At 43.7% G+C, this 17,699-nt stretch overlaps 1 protein-coding gene across 1 annotated transcript in view; it reads right to left on the bottom strand.

Annotated features, from left to right (window-relative positions):
* Positions 1-17,699, bottom strand: part of DDX31 (DEAD (Asp-Glu-Ala-Asp) box polypeptide 31) — a 49,748-nt gene that overhangs the window by 11,716 nt on the left and 20,333 nt on the right. Inside the window, exons 16-18 of the mRNA XM_009892312.1 lie at positions 16,922-17,061; positions 11,290-11,371; positions 5,147-5,258 (exon numbers count right to left, since the gene is read on the bottom strand). Of these exons, the coding sequence (XP_009890614.1) occupies positions 5,147-5,258; positions 11,290-11,371; positions 16,922-17,061 (334 nt within the window). The remainder of the gene's footprint in view (positions 1-5,146; positions 5,259-11,289; positions 11,372-16,921; positions 17,062-17,699) is intronic.

The following is a 17,699-nucleotide window of genomic DNA, read 5'->3' on the forward strand; positions in this document are numbered from 1 at the left end:
AGAAGTGTGGAGGTGGCATAGGAAGACTCTCCCAGCAGTCCATGCATTTTTTTTTTTTTTCACCAGTTACTAGCTAGTCCCTTATAAGTATCTGAGAGCCAGGTGGATTTCCTGACTCATCACCACCCTGAGAACAGAGCTCACTTTCTCAAAAGGGAAAAATAATAGAATTGCATGCAAATTTCCCTTCACATCTTTATATTCCTGTAATGCCCTTCCCTCAGGGCTCATTGCTCTAAAGACGATCATCCACTAATATGAACAGTACCACTGCTCCTCCATATACCCAGAACGTTAACTACACTCGGGCTGTCCTCTCTGCTACGGGGAATAGAGGGACTTTTAGTAAGGAAACTCCACAGCTCAGAAAACGCCTCCCTTCAATCCCCTGCTGCTCCTCTGCTTGCTAAACCTCCTGTGCCTCCCCAGCCCTGACTCCAACCACCACCTACATTTTTCTCTCCCCCTCAGCCCCAGTCAGCAGCAAGCTCTGAACTCTAACCTCTCCTGCCCTTGCCTGTTGAGCCACCGGACCAGCAAGTTTGCCCACAGCTTATGTCTAATCTCTTGGCAGCAGCCGGAGATTGGAGTTTATGAACAGTAATAAAAATGTCATTTTAGCAGATCAGCTCCTGGAAGGACCCAGGGAATCCATCAAAGCTCTGTTTACTGAGTAAAGCGAACTCCTTTTCCCAATCGATGAGAAGAAAAGATTGAGTTTTTTGCACCTTCTTCCCAATTTCACAATGCTACTCTTTTAGAGGCATCTGAACATCAAGAGACCTGTATTTTCCCAAAAAAGAGAATGCTAAATTCCAAATACCCCATCTCAGTGTCTCATCTGAAGGCCATGCCTCTGAGGGCTTATAAACCACCTCAAATGCTCTCAGAAACCCTTTTCTGCTGCTTTTTTTCATAAAGTTATTGGTCAAATTCACCTGCTATGAGAAGGTATAACTCTTCAAAAGGAACAATATGAACTTGCTCCCGCTACGAATTTGGTCCCGTTGGAGCTAATATAGCCGCCTTTCCCGCAGCATTTGAAATGGCTGATACTAAAGATCTGTTATTATGAAGGCTCAGCTCACCTTCCACAGTTCTTCAGATAGGAAAGGCTGCTGGTACTAACTCCGCAGATCAGAGTTGGAGAATCAGAGTGTCAAAGGCCTCCCTCTTCCCAAAGTCCTGACAGACAACTGCCAGATCCAGTCCTGAGTCAGAGCACACAAAACCAGGGAGAGCTGTAAGACTCTAACCCAAAGCTGAACTAACAGCCCTGCCGTACTAGCTGGTCAAAACCTCAGCTCATGCAAATGTCTTACCTCTAGAGGGGCTCAGAGATGCTAACGTTCATTATAGCACCCATGAGATTTAAATGAAGACCTTTGTGGGTGAGATTCTTTTTTAAAATCTTTACTATCAGGTCTTTAGACCTCTCAGTGTTGCCAGAGTCATGTCTTCCAGCTTTTCTGTGCAATTATGGTGGCCAGATATAAAAGAATTTCAACTTTAAAAAAGCTTTTCCTAAATTTGTGATCAAAGAGATAAGAGTTTTAACGAAAACAACTCAAGACGACTGGTAACAGTGTTGGTCGGGCCATAATTCATGTAAACTGTACCTCATCTTAACGTCACAGGAGCGAGCTGCCTGAGCTGTTACAGTTTACGCCACACCAATGTGAGTCTAAGGCAACGTATACTGGCCTGGGGTGAGGATTCAGACTTGCACTCAGGTAAGAGCGGGGATTTAGACTGGCCCTTTGTACCTGTGCATCCCCACTTTTCTATAGGAAATGTAAGTGTGGAAAGTCAAAGGATAAACAAAAAGAGTGCTACGTATGATGGAGCTTAGATAGGTCGGTTTGTTGTTTTTTTAAACAGGGGACAAGAGGGTAATGAGATATGAAAGTGAGACAGGTGACATAACCTGTTCACCATGCTCTCAGCTGGCAGCCAGTTCCCACCACTTGCCCCTGAGCGCAACCTCAGCCGCACGGCTGCATAAACCAGTGGAGGCACTTTGCCAGCGTACAGAGCATGTGGGAACAGGAAGGAAGAACACACCAAAACCGCCACGGATCCAAGCGTCATGCCACAGCAGTGAGCTCCTGTAATTCTGCTGCCCCTCTCGACACATGGATGCTGAGGACAGAAAGGATGAGGCACAATGCGCAACTACTGGCTATAGGAGCGTGTAGATTTAGATTAGACATTAGGAAGAAATTCTTTCCTGTGAGGGTGGTGAGGCAGGTTGCCCAGAGAAGTTGTGGCTGCCCCATCCCTGGAGGTGTTCAAGGCCAGGTTGGACGGGGCTTGGAGCAACCTGGGCTGGTGGGAGGTGTCCCTGCCCAGGGCAGGGGGTGGAACTGGATGATCTTTAAGGTCCCTTCCAACCTAAACCATTCTATGATAAAATGGTGAAACGCACAGGAGAAAAGCAGGGTTTGCTTCCTTACACTTTCTGTAACCCCAGTGGCATGAAAGATCAGAGTCTCCTGAGCTCTACCTGTCCCCACAGCTCCAAAACGGAGTACTTATCACCATATAATCCTTTGGACGAGAGTCCTCCATTTCCCAGAAGGGGCTCTACGCTTCAAGAGATTGGTCCTTCAGGTAGCAGGGCCCAGCCATACCCCTCCTCCCACTCATCTCACCACTGATCAGTCAATCAAGTTTGAAGGGCAGCACCTTCACTGAACCATTTGATTTGAGTTTGGAAAACAGGGAACCAAGAGGCAGAAGGGGTGAGTGGGCAGGGAGCCACTTGCCTTTTGAAAGCGGGCTGCAGTCAAAACACTGCTTATTAACATTGACTAGGTCAGAAAATGGGGAAAAAGAGAAAAAGAGAGAGAAACAAATGCATCTCTGGCACAGTTTCCAATTGATTGTCTGCCATGAAAGCAAAAGCCAGCTGCCGTGTTAATTATTCATGATGCTTGGCGCAGAGGGGAGGAAGAGGGGGCTTATGGAAGCCACTCAGCAGTGGAAAATTTGCATATGTAGATAGCAGAGTAGGAAAAAGAGGTGGAGTGCTCCTCTACGAGATAAATGGGATGCACGACATTTCAGCATTTCCTGATATATTTTCTGTACTACTTGTCTCTGGCTAAAAAAGTTATTAGTGCTGAGGTCAGCAACAAGTGCGTGTGGTGTGTGTGTGCAGAGACACACGCTGTAAAGAGAGAGACCACAGAGGTTTTCTAAGTGTGACCAGAGCCATTCAGTCATTCTCCCTGTCACAGTCATTTCAGGTTAGAAGTTCGCATGGGGTATACGGAATCCCGGGGGAGTAACAGGAAGCTCATCCATGCAGAATCGAGCATTTGATCATATTAGTCACATGCTTTGAGACTGTGGACTTAAAAGTGCAGCTATAAAAGTAATTATACCCATCGAGTAGCACAATACACTTGAAAATGGGTGCAAGCAAGCCGCTTGTGTAGCAAGCCTCTAACACCTTCACTATAGGAGAAAGGTATTTTGAAACCTTGAGGAAAAAAGAAAAAACAGCACTGCAAGTGTCAGAAGGGGGGGTGAAAACCAGTACAGTGACATGTAGTGGTGGGGAGTAGAGCAAAGAGTGAAATGGTAGGATTTCAAATACCTTTCCCATCAATATGGCCATGCATCATTAAAAGCACGCAGAATAATTTGGGGTAAGCAGGTAGTTACCGTACGAGCTCTAGTGGTTCTGCTATGTCATCATCTAAAAGTTAGTACAACACTCAGAAAAAAACAGCACCTTTCAGCTCTTTTAACAATCACTTCTCATGATTCCAAACAATTTTAATGCTGAACTTAACTTTCACCTTGAGAACAGCCTTCCCTTATCCAGTTTTTATGATGACATTGTACAGCTCAAAGGCCAGTTTCCCCATTTGGTTTTGGGCCCCTTAGTATGTGATTTATATAGTTTAGTACATATGGTACACCTGTACCACACTGGTATGCATACGCATACAGTGGGTATACATAATGGTAAACAGAAATGATGTAGACCATTAAAATTCATCTCAGAACCCCTCTCATCCAAACCTAACTGGAAACACCGGAGAACTGAAACTAACAGGACTTCTACGCAGGCTTAGACAGCAGGACTTGACTCAGATCAAAGTGACAAATGAGGTGAAAAAGCAAATGATCAGGAAGGGATATGTGGGAAGAGAAGATTCAAAAAAAGGGAAAAGGCTCTAGTCCTATGTAGCATGAGCAAGAGTGATTTAGTCTCTTGCATAAAGAGTTTGCATTTTTTGGACTTCTCTCAATATTTAATAACCAAATTCCAAGTAATTGTGAAGGACCTTTGAGGCCTGACTTCCCGCATTGCCCTTACAACAGCTCTTCAGTTTTCAGGTGCACCCAGATCAGCCTTACTGGACAACAGAACAGTACGCAGAAGAGGGGTGCCTAAGCTGCATCACCTTTCCGGCTCCTCTCAGGAGATTGCTTAGTGTTTATTTTTCTACCACGTCCCTGGCAAGTTTTTCATCTTTCCCCCAAACCCACCTTCCTTTGGATTTTCCAAACTGAGAAGAAGGGAAGAGTTTCTTGTACTGCTCAGTGACAACTGCTGAGCATCCTGCTCGGTAAAGATGGGAAATCAAATCCCAGATTTGCATCTAGCTACGCTTATTATTAAATCCATCCCAGTTTTTCTTCTTCCTGCCTTTTTGAGTAGTTGCCCTCTCTCTCATTTCTCTCCCACCCCACACAACAACCTCCAGTCTAAGACCCCTTCCTGTTAAGAGTTGCTCCCGAGGCATCCTGTCTTACAGGCTTCAAATTCATCCCTGGTGTAAACTGAAAGCATCCAATGGGTATTGCACCAGGATGTGGTTAAGCAGGTCACCCATGACCTTCCCAGTATAACACACATAATCTATTCGCTCATGCGATTGGGTCAGAGCCCTCAGATGTGAATCCTATCAAAAGCCAAGATTAAACCTCATTTGCACGTAATATGGGAATGCAAGAAATTAACATTTAATATCATCACAAAGCCTTCTGGGCCCATCTCAACCCCCTGCAGAGCCCAACGGCCCCAAAATGTTTCTTCCAGACCTGTTCCCTGAAGCTCTCCCCCAGAAGAAAACCTTGGCAGCTTCTATGAGTCCTTCTGGAATAAACTGAAAAGAAATGCACTGACCTTTCTTTGCCCACTGGACAGTCCCCTCGCTGGAGTGAACGTAATTTTCAAATTTTGTCTGCAAGACCGTGGCCCGCTCCCGGACTTCCTGAGGGTCTGCGCCACAGGATTTCTACAAGGGCGGTGGGAGGATTAGAGGAAAGAGAGAATTTGAGTCAGGAATAATGAAGCAGTTTACAATAGATTTAATAACAGTAAAATCACACAGTAACCACCCAGGGGCCAACAAAGGTAATCCTCTCAATATTACTAGAGAAAAAAAATACAGATAAAGATGTTAAAGTCAAAGCAGCCTGTGAGTGCTGCGTGGTGAGGAGAGCAAATCAGTTTTAATTTTGTGTTTTCTAACATCTATCACATATCTTTTTCCCTTTCTTCTCCTCCCCACCCCCAGATTCAACAGGCCAGATACCACTGTTTATTTCTCTTGGAGTTATTTGGAATAGCCCCCCCAGACTCTGCACTAACAGTTTTAGATTGATGTTGCAAGCTTCCCTCGTGCAGTTCACCAAAACACCTGGTCTGTTCTAGGCACTTATGGGGCAGGAGATCTACATTCAGCCCCAGCTCCAGAGAACAGTTCGAATTCAGTGCCTGTGAACAAGGCCAACTAAATGAGCTTCTCACTATTGATGCCTACATGAAGTTTTCTCACTGTCAACAAGTCATACTTAACTGCAACTGCCATCATGAGTTTCCATCAGAATAAGACAAGTCCCTTCCATCAAAGACATGGCAGATGAAACTTCTTTAGACCAAAGGGCAACTTTGCGTGTGCTCAAGCTTTCCCAGGATCAGACTGCAGGATGCAGTTCAGGAAATGGAAAGCAAACATTCCCGGGAGCAAGCTGTTGCTGGGATGAGAAAAGAGGCTGTCTGTCTCTCTAAAGTACCCGGGCAGAGAAAGGAAATGTGGACCAGAAAACAAGGGAATTTTTGATGGAAAGTTGACAGCAAAGGGCAAAGCCAAGCATCCATGGATGTGAACCTCTCCCAGGAAAGGACCAGAGTTCTCAAAAGCTACTTAGACAGGAACCAGCATCCAAGTCTAAGAGTGCCAGATCCAAGGCAGTAACTTGATCTGGTCAACTCCCTCATCTGACTAGGGCTGACTGCAAACAAACATCCAGTTCCCATGACTCTGTACCAGGCTTGTGCCAAGGCAACAGTCCTGTTGTTCCTCCCTGGTAGATTTGCATGCCAATGCTGCACAACCCTCCTTCCCCCGAAGCTGCAAGCATCACCTCTGCACTGCTGCCAGTCCAGGGGAACCATATCACACTGACACCGCAAACCCCGGCCATCGTGGAGGCCAGGCAATGCTGCTGGCACCCTACACAAAATGTTTTGCTGACCCAAATCTGCCACTCTACAGCCTAACAGCGAATCTGCCCAGAGACAGATGTGGAATACAGTCTAAATTCCCTGCACAGTGCCCTCTTTTGAACTCAGGATCCCACAGCTTCCAGCCACTAGATTATTCTCCAGCAAAGCAGGTATTGGGACAAGAATTCCTGCTCACTCACCGCCTGGACTGACTGCCCATCTGCATCTCCAGCAAAGACAACAGTGGGTATTTTAAGGCTGCGTGATGAGGAGTCTCCCAGATTTCTGGTCTCGGCTATCCGTCTCCCAATCCACTCGAGAAAGACTCACAACACAGCCTGTTTCACAGCCGCCTTTTACTTTGACTTAACGTGCACCTATTAATCAGCTGAGACAGTCTCCAGTCGAGGGGCCTCTGTAAAGGTTTAATAAACTACAAGTGGAGCTGCCTCCCTGAAGTGGACACTCGTCGCTGTGACTAACAAGTTTCCATTGACGTGAAACATAAAACTTTCTCCCCCCGCCTGCTCCTCCTAGCCCCCATCACTTTTCTTTTGTTAAGCCTCCTGGCAGCACAAAGTGTCACCTTCCCAGCGTTTTTAATATGAATGTGAAATTAGTGAGGTTTGCCCTTTCCCCTGGCGGACAGAATCCTCTGTTATTAAAAAGTAAAGCACTTTAATAATGAAAACTTTTTCTCTTTTTCCTGTGTTTTAACTGTTTAAAATTAATGAGAAGGGCATAACGGTTGTCAAAGCGATATTGAAAGCCGGGTAGCCAGGACCGAATAAGCACGAAAATCCCTCCAGAGTGTTAAATAAACAGTGCTTCAGCCCCCTCTGAATCCCTCTGTTGGTTATTGTATACATTCTGTAACAGCACTCAGAATAGATCTGAGCACCGGGGAGGCAGAAAGGTTTCAGAATTCCAATAAAGGCCTCAAATTAAAGACAGCCTGGTGCGAATTCCAGGAGAAAATTAAAGAGACCTCAAGCTTAAGTGACAGGTGACTTGCTTCTGTGTCACAACTGTCAGGGGATTTAGTGATAATATGGCAATATATTACAAAGGACTTTTCTTATTCCCCCCTTTAGGTTTCAAAATGAGGCATCTCTTCTTCCTGGTGCTGGGGGAAAAAAAAAAAAGTAAGACAAAAATGAGGGATAAAAAACTAGGTGCATAATTTCCAAAGTGTGAGGTCAGTCCAAGAGAAATAAATGAAAAAAAGCAAATGGCAGGAAACATAATGTACTCGGAAAACAGCTTCTCCCCTCCTCCCATCTCCACCTTGTCTTTTATCCCCTTCAGCCCCTTGAGACAGATCTCATTTTAAAATTGCCCCCTAATGGGCATGAAAAAAAAATATCTGTGTTTGATTTCTGCCTTCCAGAGAGGCTCATCTTAAAAAAATAAAATAAAAATCTAAATTTAAAACTGACTCAGAGCCAAACTGTGAAAATAAAACCTGCACATCATGTGAGTGTCTGGACAGATCAAATAAAACAGTGCCACTGGAAGCGTCTCGGAAGCCATCCTGTATGCTCTACTCACATAAGCAAGCTTTAATCTTGCTCGTATCCTGGTTTGGATGAACAGGACAATTAATTTGAGACCTTACACATTTTTCCAAGACCCAAAAGATAAAAGCCTACCCCAGAGGTTTGCTTGATCTACTCTCCATCTAGATGAATTTGTTACATCTGTTAAGTAAGAAGCGTTATTGCCATTATAGAGAAATAGTGGCACAGGAGAAATTTTTCCACCTTGTCTTTGCTTAGAGTAAGGGCCTGTTCTGACAGATCCCTGACCACGAGCATAATGACTGTGATCAATAACAATATCTATAAGCTAAAAGAAGAAATAGGCCTTGTTACAATGTTGTTTAACCAGTTCAAGACATCAGGGGGACTCCTCCAACCACCAACGACACCAGGAAAAGACATTCAGAAGAAAGAAACTTTTGATTATAAAGACTGCAGCTTTTAGGTTTGAGAGGATGGGATAAGCCCTGAAAGCCTCTGATTTCATTAAGAGAATATGTTAATGGGAGAAGGGATTGAAACACAATAAAACTAGACTGAGGTAGAAAAGTTCTTTCTTAAAACAGTACCAAAAAAAAAAAAAGGAAAGAAAGAAAAAAAGCCAAAAACCCAGGCTGTAACATCTCCTGCTTCCATTATACTTCAAAACAAAATGAAGGATTTTGTTTTAATAACAACTTTTTACTAACCTCCACACACCTCCTCTAGAACTCACCAAGTCCCCCTGCCCCCCTCCATAAAAGTTGAAAGATCAAATTTATTCTCTTTGTAGGCAGGTGAACATTCACACACCCAGACATAGCCACATATATATTTTATACACCTAAATATAAAATATACATTTTACAGGCACTTCAGCTTGCTCCCTGGCTGCACACAGAAGCCCAAAAAATACATGTTCCAACGTGGTACTTATAATGGACTTCAGTTGAGGCAATGAGAACCGAAGAGCTTTATAATGAGGTTCCTGTGTGCACGACTATAATATATACATGACTCAATGCACGGAGAGCTGATAAGCAAAGCGAACGCTCGAACAGCAACATCACAAACGGATCAGGTTCAGCTCCTCATAACAAGTCCTCAATCACTCTCTGTCCTATGCAACGTCCCACTGCATTCCCAGCTTATTTGTCGTACCATCTATTAAATACTGTAAGTTTGCCGTAAAGAGATTAATCCTCCTGAAAACTTGGAAACGTGCCCCTGCAGTTTCGGAGAACGCAGTGCAGACCACTCATAGAGCCTCTGATGGCAATAAAACACAGAGCTAACAAACAGAATGAATCCTTGATTGCATTTAATGTATTTTTCAAGTAATTCCTGAAGAAGCCTGTTTGATACCGACAGAACTACTGTAATTTCATCCCCATTAAATTATATGGAGTTTTTTCCATAAAGAGAAACTCTATTTCTCAGTCTCAGTCCTTTCAGATTCTGAGTCACACAAAAATAGGTTATTCTGTATTTATAAGTCCCTGCAGCAGATTCAGACCATCCTACAGCCAGAGTAGATATATCTCAGTTCCAGTGAAGTCAACAGCAAAATCCCATTCGCTTTGATGGCAGAGGGAAGAGAGGAATTCAATCCCACCTTTGACTGCAAGTGAAAGGAACCAGCTCCTTCTGCACATGTACTCAGGCACAGCACCCGGCATGGCAGGGCATGGCAGGCAGCGCTGCCAAGCAGAAACCAGAGTAATAGCTACTTTCAAATATGGTTTGTTTTTTTTTTTTTTTTTTTGAAGGAAAGGGATAAAGACAGAAAAGGAGTACTTAGAATATTCTGCGCTTAAATGTGTAGAGTATTTTACAGTTTGAAAGCATGGTAGAAGTACCCATCTGATCAGTCCTGGTAGCAAATAGGCTCGTTAGCTTTGTATTGCTGTGCCAAAGGCGAGGATACAAAGGCACCGAGATGTTTAGCTGAGAATTTTCAAAATGTATCAACAATTTTGAACCTCTTCAAGTACCGGGCTCTGACATTCAACAACATTCAGCAGGCATTTTCTCCTGCCACTTTGCAAAAGCCAAATCACAATTTCCTAGAAAAAATATGTTCTTTTTTTTCCCCACTTTCCATGAAATAACATTTGTCCTCAAGACCAGAACAGATAACGTTCTCTCCCACATCAGCAACAAATTTAAAGTGCAATTTCCACATAAATGTGATTGTTGAAAAACTGTCCAAAGGAAACCCAAAGTTAGACCTGCCTATAAGCACATTCAGGAGAAAAGGAAAGTATTTATACGCAGAAGAGCTATTTAAAATAATTTCAGCATTAAAAAAGCACAATTAGAGTTGTACATATTTGCTGAACAAGTTAAGAAGCACAATTAGAGTTGTACATATTTGCTGAACAAGTTAAGAGGTCATATCCTAGGCATGTTCCAGACATTTAAAATAGGCATTACAGGCTGATTTCAGCGAAAAGCTGCAGTGGTGGGAAAGAGCTTTAAATAGAGCTGTATCTCAGATGAGCCACAGATCTGGCTTTCTGTGAAATATAGGGCATGTAGGAAAACTGAACATCTTTCAAAAGCATGTTTACCAAGAACACCACAGTTAGTAGCAGTCATTCACAGGAAGCGAGAAGGCTCATACATGATATAACAGAAAGAACGAGCAGGCAAAACAGCAACAAGAGGGGGGAAAAAAAAGCATGCTGCATCATGCTTGACGCATTCTTGACTTCCATTCAAAATGAGGGTTCTTGGAGGATTTAATTTGCCAGAATGCGGAAACACCCAAGACATCAATTGTAAATGACTGAATCCTGTGAATTAGCAACTTGAAGGCAGACCCGAAGCTTGCCGAAGTCAATGAAAAGGTGCCTGTCAACCCAGTGAGCTTTGTTTTAGGCTCCACGTAAATACAGATAATAAAAACCCTCATATGTAACACACCACCAAATACATTTTCCTTATTTCTTCAGAGATGTTTTGTGTCGTTTGTGATCTCCAACAGTATTTTAGTGCAGAAAAGCCAAGGAGAACAGAACATTGTTGGGGAAAAAATCCAAAGCTTTCGAAGCCAGAAACATTTACTGTCTGTTACAAAAATATTTGCTGAAGAGTTCGAAGCGACTGCTTTCTGGGGACAACAGTTTAAAGATTGGACAATTGTGATATAAGGCAGTTCTATAATTGTTTGCACTGCCTGACATCATGGATATACCAACCCTCATATTGTAAAGATAAAAGCTAAGGGAGGAATACTTATGTTTAGCTGGTAAATGAAAATTGGTGTAATTCCAAATCAGCAGAGTAACTCACCTTGCTTCTTGGTCTGTGCAGCTTGAAGCGATCATCTTTCATCAGGCTAGATAATACCTTCTCCATCTTTATCTCTGAAACACTGAAGCAACAAAGACAAAAAAAATCACCATTTCTCCTACTTTTCAGATATAGAATGTAATGAACCACAGGCTGATAACGGACAGCAGAAAGATTGAGATTTACAAATTCAACTTAAGAATTTATCCCTGAAATAGATGAGACCTTATCCCAGACACTCACTCAGTAACCCTAAAAGTGTAACTACCACAAAATCTTGACCCCAGCTGAACTGGTGCTTTCACTGGAACACAGACACGTTTTACCCACAATCTCGTCACCATTACAAGTCACCACCACACACCCCAATTCTAACAGAGCATCAAAATAAGTGAGGGTGGACTTTCAGTTCACTGAAAGTCTCCTTGTTTCTCAACCAGAGAAACTGATTAAAGAAAAATGTTAGGCCTTTAATTAAATTTCTGTTGTTTTCATAATTTTTCTTTCCTTGCATTGAGAAGCCCCAAGACAATTGGGAACCATTTGGTTACATTTTCCACTAGAAGAAACTCAACAGTTGAAGCAGCTTATAACATTCATGCTTCTTGTAGATTTACTTCATGACTAGAAACAACGGGATCTGTAACCTCCACTTTGAACCCACAGGGTGCGAAACACGTTATTGTACGTTAGATGCCATGGGCAAGGAGCAGGTGTCTGCCTTCGGCTGCTTGTGCAAGTGTGAGAAAGAGACTGAGACATACACATACGGGCTAGAAAGATGTGCTCCACTCACTCTGCTTTCTCCTACATCTTGTCTCCCCCCCAGTTTAACTTTCAGATTTTCTGGAATGAGAGACACTGCTCAACCCTCATTCAAAGGAACAAACTGCTTTGACGCTTACACACATTTTTTCCACCCAACTCCCAAAACTAAAGACCTAAAACTGAAGTGTGAAGACACAGCTCCTTCCTCTCATAGTGACTGAAGCCTGGAGGGTAACAACAGGACCACAGGGAACTTTTCCGATCAAGCCAACTCTCCTGCAGCTTCCTTCCCTCTGGTCGCATCATTGCTCCTTCCCACAGGATCTTACATCATTCCAGCTTCTTGCTACGTTGCTTGGGTCAAACCTCAGAGACACACTTCCTGATGGACACACTCACCCTCCAATCTATTTATAGCTTCAAAAGCCACCTCTGACACCAAAAACATGGCTTGATTTCCTTCCCTGTTCTGAGAACTCACCTTCCCTCTCATTTGAAGTATAAAGCCAAAGCCCTGCCCATTAGGGACCCCATAGCATTTTTTTTAAATACAGTAAAGTCAGTCAGCTGTCCTTAGCCAGGCTTCACGCTGGGCATTTATTTTCATATTCCTCCTGTAGATTCAGCCAGATGATTTATTTTCCTGTCCTGCTTGCAAGACACTGCTGGGTACTGTTACGGCCCAGATACTGGAAATGCTTCCGAACCTGCTTCATTTTAAAGTGAGTGGTCCTACTTAGAGGTGCATTTACAGGAAACTAGAAATTCTTCCTCCTCTTCAACACTGTCTTACGGGGCACATGCACACCAGGTGACACAATACAGGAACAGCTGTGCAGCTCCAGGCCATTAATCCTGCATCCAAACTGGGTCCCATTTCCAAGGGAATTACTCAGATGATAAAAGGTGAAGTTCGTGGGCCCAAATTTTCAGCAATGGGCAAAGGTCATCTTTAGAAAAGAGATTCTTTTCCTTTTTATACCAGAATAAATCATAAATACTGCATGGAAGCCAAGGAGTTCATTTGAGGTTATATCAGTCTAAGGAAGAGAGAAATGTTGGGGGTCCAACAGTTCTGACTCCTGAATCTCAGATGGTCAGAAAGATGTATGTGGTTTCTGAAGAAAGCATTGCTGATATTCTTCAATTTGTAAAGTATAAAAAGAAATTATAACAAGGACACCCCCCTTCTCTTCACTCAAAGATCTCTAAACGCCTGGTTAGGAGGAAGGGATGACTCTGCCATACTGTGCAACAGGATACCTGTTCCCCAGATCGCCTGTTCCCCAGTCCTTCCCAGTTAAAACGACAAATACCTTGACATTTGCAATCTGCCATTTCAACCTCAGCCAGCTCACCACCATAACATAAGGAAAGGAAAAGAGATGGTCCAAAGAAATAGCCATCCAGCCTGGAAGGTACAGGCCAGCGTGGCCATAAGATATTCTATATGGGAGACAAGTCCCACCACCGTGCAGCTGGGACTCCTGATGTAGCAGATTCCTCTGCAGAGGATGCAGAGAAAAAGGCGGGGGAGTGATGGGGGAGAAAGGGAAACGGAGAATAAAAAGACAACTGAGGGTTTCTCTGTTTGTTTTTGAAAAGTATAACAGTAAATTAAAACATAAATGGCAACCACTTAAGCAAGAGAAAAGTATACCTCCCCACCCCCCCCGAAGGTTGCTTTGACACCGCTATGAATGAAAACGTCAAACCTTTGACATTGATTTGTCTGAGATGTCACCCCCTCTCCGATCCTCCTCTCGCCTGGCGCGCTGCCAGCTCGCAGCCTAACAGATATGTGAACTTGGTTCACAGCGGGGAGCCTCATGTGAGGGGAGCAGGGGAGGGGGGCAAGCACAACCGTAGGGAAGGGAGAGAAATGACTCGTGCCTTCACGGTGATGCGTTTTCCTTTATAAATTAGTTAGGCCGCTGTTAGGAGATAAAGAAATTATCTGATAGCTGTCAAGGCAGGCGCTGCTAGATTGCAGTTGAAGGAACTAAAAGAGACATAAGGGGCGGAAAAAAAAAAGTGAACCTCACTGACTTTCTTCTGCTTCTTCCCTCCTCCCTTTGAAGGAAAATCTGTTAGTTACGCTTAGAGCTGAGACAGAACATCTTGGAGTCTAACCTTTTTAAGGAAAAAAAAAAAAAGAAAACAAAAGAAAAAAGGAAAAAAGAAAGAGGAAACATGCAGAAAACATGAGTGTGTATGTGCGTGCACACACGCATTCACAGTTAGGTAGAAGAACCACAACTTCAAGCCACACAAAGACCAAAAAGAAAAGTTGCAGAGAGGCATGCAGCTTCCTTGAGCCCCAATGGGAATTACTGATCTCAGCAGAGCCAAAGTGAGATCGTTTTGGCAAAGGCTAACGCTGCCTTTCCACAGTGGAAGCCAAGGAGAGGCTTCAGGTACCGGTGAAAATTAATTGCGAGCGATTTCCAATTTCAAAGGCAGTCATCCTTAATTCCGAAGTGAATTTTCATCCAGGAACAAAGCCACGTCTGCTCTCATTACTTCCGACTCTCAACATTTCTGGACTTACTCCCATGCATGCTGGGGTGGGTGGAGGGGCTTAAGAAAAACTCTGGGTCAGATCCTCATCTACTGCAAATCAGCACAGCACCGCTCATTTACACCAGCTGAAGACTGCGGGGACCCGTCTCATGCTTTGTCTTCTTAGAAATACATATTTTATGAAGTATTTACATTTCAATAAACCCAGTGGGAATTTCATTTAGAAAAGAAAAAACAAATTAAAAAAAATGCACAACGCACACACATCCCCAACAAAACCCAAGAGATTTAAAAATTAAGCAAGGAATAAAAAAATGCAAACTCCAGTAACTTGTGCGGTCCAAGTCAAAAGCTACAAAGACTTAGGATAAAGAAACAAAAATTATCAGTGCTTAAGAGGATCGGTGACAGTCCAACACATGCTGTCTTTCGCCCTCGCACTGAATTAAATTGTCAGGATTATCACCATAATGCTCTGTTTATGAAGGGTAACGGCAATTTGTGCTGATGGCACTTGCTGCCTTTAGCTTCAAGCTGCCTTCCCGCATCTTCTCTGTAATTCATCAGCTCTCTTTTCTATCCCATTGCCCCTTCTCACACCATGCGCTACTATGTAAGAAGAGTGGAGGACACATGACTGCAAACAGGCCGAATCGCCCACCCTTGCCAATTAGACACTCATTTTCTTCCATCCCAAGACAAGGGTCAAGGAAGGCAAATTACACTCCTTTTTTGGCAAGTCCCTTATCATCTGCAGAGCAGCACGTTTTATGAAGAACATAAAACAAACAAACAAGAAAAGACAATCCCCAGGGCTATTTGGCTCTACTGATTTGAGAAGTGGAGAAAAAAAACAACCAAAAACCAAACACATAAACCTCCCTCTGCTCATTCAGTACAGTCTTCTACAGATTCCTGAAGAGCTGCGGCTAGCTCAACAACAGGTCTCCTTAGTAGATATAATTACCAGCGTGAGTGATACTGCTCCTTAGACTTGTTAAAAACCAACAAAACCGGATAAAAGCATTAACATTTAAAATTAAAAAAGAGAAGGGAATTTCTCTCTCCTTCCTCCAACACTTCCAAAATATTATAAAACAGAAAAACAGAACTTTCCACTTGGAGTTAAAAATTCACAATTATGTGGGATTTCACCTTTAAATGTCAGTGCTGTTTGTTACATGAAAAAAACGCTGTCAGCTTAGCCCTCCATGTCTTGCTGGTGTCTGCTTAATAGATAGTTACCTGGGATGATGGATGGCTCTTTGTTAGACCACTAAATGGCTCACAGCCTAGAATAAGCCGGTATTTACTGCCAACATTTGTTTGTTTCAAGGATGCAAAACCAAATTCGACTCCAAGTAGCTCCACCCAACATAAACACAAGAAATAAAAGAGAATTCATTTGTGCATGAGTTTACAGGGCTCCATCAACACCAGTACAACACTAAAGGGAATCTACTCAGCTGCTGTTCTGAAACACCGAGAGACAGCAGTGCAGGGAGCAAAGGGAGTCACATATATCCAGCTGATTGCTGAGGAGGCTCGAGACCTGAGAGCGCTCCTGACCAGCAATGCTGAGCAGCAAGTTGTGTTTTTATCCACAAAAGGACCATTGCGCAAGCAGAACTGGAGTAAAATCTCATCATGTGTCGGCCATCAGGTAGCTGACTGCACACTGGGCTGGTCCTTACCCAGCCTGGCTTGGTCTCCTTACCTCTACTCCCAAGTCCTAGCTAGAGGCGGCGTGAGAGCTTTCTCAGCTACCTTGGAAGCACACGCCGCTTTTGGTCTGTGGAGTTCACCCACCCTTATCGCCTTCCAGGACCATACTGGGCACTCCCCATGTGCAAAAGCCTCTACTATTCCTGTCACAAGCCACTTACACAACACATCTTGGCCAACTACCTGCCAGATATGACCCAGAGCTCTCTAGCTATTTCTCCGCCGGATCTCTCCTGAAGAGAAAGCACAATCTCTGACAATATGGTGCTATGCAGGCAGATGGCCAGTTAGCATTTGACAGGCTCATTTGACTTGTGATCTGCACATAGCCACAATTTGAACCCAGGGCCAGAGAGATAGTAACGCAGTGCAAAGGATCTCCGACTATTGTCTCCTTTCTGCCCCTCACCACACACACTCACTCACGCACAATCTGTCAGGCTGATGATTTTCACACACTTTCCTTCTCTCCTTTTGCTAGTCTGGGGCCGGTCCTGGATCACAAGAATTAATAAATTCTTATTAAAACCTGCACGAGACACAGTCCCGCTGAAAGTGCCATGGAAGGTTAATTAGCAAGGATGAGCTGAAACTTTTGTTCGCGTTTCTGACTCACTTAATCTTGTGAGAAGCCAGCAAGCTGACATATTCTGCCTCCGAAGGCGCCAGGACAAGCAGGCTGTTCCCGTGACAGCCAATGCGAGCCGTCCTCCCGATCCGGTGGATGTATTCCGCAGGTGAAGCTGGAGCGTTATACTTCAAAAAGGGAACACGAGAAGGGAAAGGAGGAATTAACAGAACACAGCATGTTAATTATAAACGAGACGCTCAGCCCGCTCATCTGAAACAAAAGGGATCTTAGCAAAACCCACATGCTGTACCTCCCTCGGAATTGGCCTGTTTATAAAGAGCCCATCGGGCTCATCCCTGTAACCATCACTCAGCCCCCTCAGCCACAGCAGGTTTTTTTGACATGTGAATGTGACACATTGGCCAACTTTCAGATAATAGGACAGTTTCCCCATCTCAGTGTCTCTCTTTGCCTTTTACATTTTATTTCTACACAGGCACGTCAGGAACCTGTTTGCTTCCCTTAAAAAAAATAAAATAAAATAAAAATCATCTCACAAAGACCTGAAAACGAACAACCCCAGGACTGCCCATACAGAGCAGGAAGCTGCTTCCTCTGCATTTGGGAGGAAAAGCTTAAAATAAAAAGACGACAGATTCAAATTTGGAGTTGGGCTAAATTGCTTTGCTTTGATTAAAACAAATCATAGCTGGCTACTGGATAGAAGAAATCTAAGACAGATGAGGGAGTAAGTGCTTTCAGCAGCACATGATACAGGTAGCAACTGTCTTCCCATGTACAACTATCGGGCACTATGAAAACG

The sequence above is a fragment of the Charadrius vociferus genome, unplaced genomic scaffold (genome assembly GCF_000708025.1).
Source record: "Charadrius vociferus isolate BGI_N301 unplaced genomic scaffold, ASM70802v2 scaffold549, whole genome shotgun sequence".
In the NCBI taxonomy this organism is placed as follows: domain Eukaryota; kingdom Metazoa; phylum Chordata; class Aves; order Charadriiformes; family Charadriidae; genus Charadrius; species Charadrius vociferus.